This window comes from Lepus europaeus, chromosome 19, assembly GCF_033115175.1.
Source record: "Lepus europaeus isolate LE1 chromosome 19, mLepTim1.pri, whole genome shotgun sequence".
NCBI classification, from domain to species: Eukaryota; Metazoa; Chordata; class Mammalia; order Lagomorpha; family Leporidae; genus Lepus; species Lepus europaeus.
The window spans coordinates 41,675,817-41,681,311 of NC_084845.1; the positions used below are offsets into that span (position 1 = coordinate 41,675,817).

The window sequence follows — 5,495 nt, forward strand, 5'->3', positions numbered from 1 at the left end:
GGGAGCCAGGGGTGGCAGGAATGTTGTCCTTGTGAAGATACTCTTCGTGCTACCCAGAGGCCTCTGCCCTGGGCCTGGGGGCCTGGTCTCAGATTCAAGGCCCACGCGGTGCTTAGTCTCCTAGAATGGAACCTCCGTCCGTGCCTGCGACCTGGGAAGGAGCCTGAACTCCAGAAACACCGTTAATAACTGGGGCGGCGGCGGCGGGGATTGGGAAGAAGCAGAGGGAGCTGCCCCTGGGGAAAGGGCTGCGGGACTTCTTGGCCTGCGGCGTGCGCTGGCGGCAGATTCCAAAGCCCGGCCCCTGCCCAGGGGCGCGGCGCCGGCACCTGTGTCCGCGTGGACCGGTCCTTGCCCGACTCCCCGCCGTTTGCGCGGGCCTCGCAGGTGTCCGGTGTTCACTCCGGGCCGTATCCGGTGGCTTCAGGGGAGCGAGCTCTTCCTGTTTCCCCAGGAACCCTGCAGATCGCCACGCGCCCCACTCTTCGAGGCGAACGCCCAATGCCTGGCTACCCTAGACATTAGTGGGTGCGTAAAAGATGCCCCCCGGCACACACACTGCACACGGACGGGTGCCTCTGCCAAGCGTTCCCACAGCTCCTTTCAGCTGAAGTCGCGCCCCGCGGCCTGGAAGCGCGCGGCACGGGCGGGGCGCGACACCCGGCCCGGCTGCAGCAGAGGCGGCGCGCACGGGGCGCAGAGCGTCCCCTTTGTCCTGTAGAGGGAGCTCCAGCCCCAAATTTCCCGGCTCCCTCCCCCGGCCCTTCCACCCCTCGCCCTGCTCCGGACAGGCTGGAAAGGTGCAGCGGCCCCACCTTGTCTAAACCTCGCGCCTGGACCTCAACGGTCAGGGGAACACCTGCCGTGGCTCCTGGACGCGCAGACGCCGCGAGGACCCGGGGCTTCCAGCTCCCGACCTGAGCTGGGCACAGTCGCACAGCCACCAAGAGGGCCCCTCCCGGGCCCCCTGCTCCCCCACCTGCGCACGTCTTAGAGGAGTCTGGGGGCTGCGGTGTGCTGGAGGCCGGGCTTGCACCGCCCCTTCTGTGAGGAAGACCTCAGTGGTGCCACCCAAACCTGGGGGCGGGAGAGGCCGCGGCGAGAGCCTCCCGACCTGACCGCTCCACGTCCGCGCCCTTCCCAGTCTTCCGGCCGCCGACGCCGAGGGTCCCAGGGCCCCCGCGGCGCCCCTTTGCACCAGCGGTCGGACCCGGTTTCTCAGCGCCCAGCAGGAGGTTCTCGCCGTGGTCCCCACCTGCGTCCTCCGCCCGTCCTCTCGGGCGCCCCCAGTCCCACCGCGTCTGCGCCTCCTCCTCCGCCGCTGTCCTCTGGCCTCACCGTCCTGTCCCCTCATCGTCCTCTCTGCTGACTCGAGAGATCCTTCAGACAACGGGGGGGGGGGGGGGGGCCGGAGAATAAAAACAAAAAAACAAAAGAAACTGCGGAACAGATCCGTCCGGGGCAGGCAGGCCGGTTATAGTCAAAGTGGCAACAGCTCATTTATTTAGCCAAAAATAGATACTTTCTTGTACAATTTGGTTCACACATATGTACATTTTTTTCGTATATACAAAAAAAGTCAGACACGCTTAGTTCTCACTGAAACTCCACGTTCCCCGCCTCCCCCATCAACTGAACAAACCAATCCCACCATCGCAGCTGACGCTGACGTGGGGCGCACACAAGCGACTTGAGGGACTCGGGGGTGGGGGTGTGGTTTTATTTCTTTTTGTTTCCTTTTGTTTCCTTTTTGGGGGGTATTCATACACGGACATGCTTACAAGTCGTAACTATACAGAACGATTTTTTTTTACAATTATTACAACGATTTTAATTTCTTAAAAAAAAAAAAAAAAAACTAGGAGGAGGAGAGAGCCGACAAAACCAGAGCGGCGTCCAAGTGGTTCTGAGGTCTGTAAGACAGAGACAGTAGGGAGCAAATGAGATGAGATTTAGGGGTGCAGAGTTTGCTTAGCACCGTTGGACCCCACCTAAGGCTGGGGGCGGGGGTGTCTTAACGCCAGATGGGACTCAGGTGAAGATGGAGATCTTGGGGGGGGGGGAGGGCGGTTAACCATAAGGTGAGCGCGAGACAGTAGGACTCTAGAGCCGGGGCTGCAAAGAGGTGGGCATTTCAGGGACCCTTTGGCTGGGCCAGGCTCGGCTTCCCGCAGCGCGGTGGCGGGGGATCCTGGGCTGGGGCTGGCGCCACCGCCTCCAGCCCTAAGTTTTGTCCCTTTTTATAAAAAGCATCACAGCTGCGCGCGCCTCTGGGGGAAAAGGCCTAGCGGGCGGCTCTGCTTGCCCCCGCCTCCACCCCCACCCCACCTCGGGGAGTCTCTTACCGTCGGGGCACGGGCTGGAAAGCTGTCTTGAGTAACTTTTTCTCCACTTCCAAGGCACTACAGCGATCTGCGGGAAAGCGGGGGAGAACACACAGGCCCTTCAGAGCGCTCGGTTCCGGGGCCCGGGGCCACGGGAGGCAACAGGCGGGAGGTGAGCGCGCTGTGCTCCCGCGGCCTCGTCCGTCCCCGCCAGCCCGCACCCTCCCTTCGCGGCCCGCGCTCCGCAGTCACCTGTGCCGCCCTCGGGCTCGGCGGGTCGAGCGAAAGCAGCGGCGGCGGCCGGGTGACCAGCGGCTCCGGGGAGTCCCAGCAGGTGCGGAGGGGCCGAACTGAGCAGCGAGAGCGGGTGCGGGCGTGGGCCCGGCGTCGGGCCTGGGAACGGCCGGTTGGTCCAAGCAGGGAATTTGCCCAGCGGCGCGGAGACGAGTCTGTGAGCCGCCGCCGCCGCCGGAGAAAGCTGCAGGGTCGGGGGCGCGACGGCTGCCCCAGGAGGGGACCCCCCCGCGCCGGGAGGCGAGCGGCGCGGGTTGTCCGGGCTTGTGGCTGTCTCGGCCAGGGACCAGATCTTGGGCTTCTGCAGGGCGGAGGCGGGCGCCGGAGCGGGAGCGCAGGGGTCCAGGCCAGCTGGGGGAGAGGGTGGAGACGGCGGAGCCGCGGACACGGGCGGCGGCGCTGGAGCGGCCAGACTCAGGACCGGCAGCGGCCGGTCCTCCAAGCCCTCGGAGCTGTCTTCTGAGTCGCTATTTTTGGAGTCCGAAATGGGTCCCAGGCCGAGGTCGCCGTCCCTGCGCGCCGCCCCAGGCAGGGCCAGCTCAGGCCCCGCCGCCGCGCCGTCTAAGTTCTCCAAGTCGATCTCCTCGTCTTCGTCGTCGTCCGCCAGGCCCTCGCCCCCCGCGTCCTCCTCGTCCCCACCGAGCTCCTCCTCCTCCAGCTCCAGCTCGCGCTTGCCGTCTTCCTCGTCCTCCTCCTCGTCCTCCTCCTCGCGCTCGCTCCCGTACGCGTTGCCCTCGTCGTCCGTGCGACTGCGGGGCGCCCACGTCATCTTGTTCTCCTTCTTGAGGCGCCGGCGCGCGTTGGCGAACCAGGTGGACACCTGGGTGAGGGTCATCTTGGTGATGATGGCCAGCATGATCTTCTCGCCCTTGGTGGGGTAGGGGTTCTTGCGGTGCTCGTTGAGCCAGGCCTTGAGCGTGCTGGTGCTCTCCCGCGTGGCGTTCTTGGGACGGGACGGGTCCCCGAACTGGTACTGGCCGTACGGGTAGAAGGCGGGGTGCGGATGCGGAAACGCGGCGGCCGCGGCCGGATGCTGCACCCCGGGACTGTCCTTCAGCTCATACTGCGCGCCCTGTACGCACATGGAGAAGCAAAGGGACACGCGCGGAGGGAGCGCGGTGAGCCCGGCCGGCGCCGCCTCCACCCTCCCGGCCCGGCCCGGGCCAGTCCACTCCCGCGCGCTCAGCTCGCGCGGCATCCCGGCTCCCACCCGCCTTCCCCGGTGCCTCGGGCTCTTACCAGCTGCGGGAAGATGGGCAGCTCCGTGGCGTAGGGCAGGAAGGCGCCGTAGCCCTGGGCGGCGGCGGCGGCCGCGGCGGCCGCGGCGTAGGGCGCCCCGTACACGGACGAGAGCACATTGGAGAGGGAGCCGGAGGCGGCCAGCTCCGAGGCTCCGGCGCCCGGGCCACCCCGGGCCCCCGCGCCGCCGCCACCACCGCCGCCGCCGCCGCCACCGCCTCCACCGCCGGCGGCGGCTCCCGGGCGCTCGGGCGGGTAGAGCGGGCGGATGTACTGGTATCCGAGCTGGGGGAAGGACATGGTGGCCCGCGGGGCACCGACGGAGAGGGGGCCCGGCCCCCGGGGCCGCCCTGCTCAGCGCCGCCCGCGGGCTCCGGCGCGCATCGGGGGCTGGGCCGGGCTGGGGCCGCGCTGCCTCCCGCGCTGCGCTGCGCTCCGCGTTCGCCTATTGATCTGCTCGGCGGCGGCGGCGGCGGCGGCGGCGGCGGCGAGGAGCCAGGTCAGGTCCGAACAGATTGGCGGAGATTCCCGGGGCTCCGGGCTCTGATTGACATTTCTACGGGGCCGCAAGCCCCTCCTCTCTGCGCCGCGCTCCCTCCTTCTCCGCAGCCCGAGCCGCCTCTGCCGGCGCCTGGCTCCGCACTGCCCTCCTCTCCCCGAGCGGCGCCGCGCCTCGCTTCCCTCGCTCTCCTCTCGCCTTCACTCCCCCTCCGCGCCCTTCCTCTCCCCTCCCCGCGCTCCTCTCCCCCCCTACCCCCCGGGATCGCTTCCGCTCCTTCGGGCCCTTTCGCTCTCCCGGACGCCTGGCCAACTCTCCTTTCCTCCTCGCCTCTCTCCCCGTCCCACGATGGCTTCTGCTCGCCTCGCTGCCCCCCTCACTTTTTCTTCGCTCCCATCTTTCTAACCTTCCTTCTTACACAAGGTGCCCACTCCGGCCCCCTCCGACCCCCACCCCCCAGCCTTCCCAGCCCCTGCGCGCCGGGCTACGGCGGCCTCAAGTTGCGGACACTCGGGGTGCTGTGCGGGGGGGTGTGTGTCCGCGTCCGCGTCTGTGAGTCCGTCTCCGCCCTCCTACCCCCTCCCTCGCCCTTCCCCAAATCTCAGGTCTGACGTTGCGCCCTCTTATTCGACTTTTCCTGGAGTCTCCACCCCGAGTCGCCAATCGCCAGGGCGCCTGGCAGGCAAAGCCGCCCACCCCCGCGGAGCCGCGCGCGCGGGGCGGGGCGGGCCGAGGAGGGGGGGGGCGGGAGCCCCGGCGCTCCCAGTCCCTTCCCGCCCCCTGCTGCCTGCGCTGGGAGGGGGAGCAGGGAGGCGCGGCGACGCGGGTTAGTGCGGGGTCAGTTCGCCCCTCCCTGCCTCCCGCCCCTCGGGACCGCTCCCGCCCGCTACCGCGCGCGGCCTGGGTCGGCACTAGACCCTGGGCTACGGCAGGCTTCGGGGTGCCGGAACCCCCCCATTTTCAGATCGAACATTTGGAGGCGCAGCCACTCTCGGCGGCGTGGGAAGGGAGCTAGAGATGGGTGGGTGGGGTGGCGGGGCGGGGGCGAGGGCGAGGGCATGCGGCCCAGTCTCGTCGGTAGAGGCCGGTGCATTGCTCAGGTGCGCAGGTCGGTCCCTTACCCCGGAGGACCAAGCACT

General features: G+C 68.4%; 1 protein-coding gene across 1 annotated transcript; it reads right to left on the minus strand.

Annotated features, from left to right (window-relative positions):
- Window positions 1-1,485: 1,485 nt before the first annotated feature.
- IRX3 (iroquois homeobox 3) lies at window positions 1,486-4,530 on the minus strand. The gene is made up of 4 exons (XM_062176458.1): window positions 3,858-4,530; window positions 2,577-3,690; window positions 2,346-2,412; window positions 1,486-1,913 (listed from the first exon to the last, which is right to left on the minus strand). The coding sequence occupies exons 1-4, from the start codon at window positions 4,155-4,157 to the stop codon at window positions 1,859-1,861; spliced, it is 1,536 nt and encodes a 511-aa protein (XP_062032442.1). The 5' UTR covers window positions 4,158-4,530; the 3' UTR covers window positions 1,486-1,858.
- Between the last annotated feature and the right edge of the window lie 965 nt (window positions 4,531-5,495).

Excerpts from the sequence above, each read along its gene's own strand:
- IRX3 (XM_062176458.1), bottom strand. The coding sequence starts at position 4,157 with ATGTCCTTCCCCCAGCTCGGATACCAGTACATCCGCCCGCTCTACCCG. Across the intron at positions 3,691-3,857 it reads TGCCCATCTTCCCGCAGCTG|GGCGCGCAGTATGAGCTGAA; the intron begins GTAAGAGCCCGA and ends ATGTGCGTACAG. Across the intron at positions 1,914-2,345 it reads TTCCAGCCCGTGCCCCGACG|ACCTCAGAACCACTTGGACG; the intron begins GTAAGAGACTCC and ends TCTGTCTTACAG.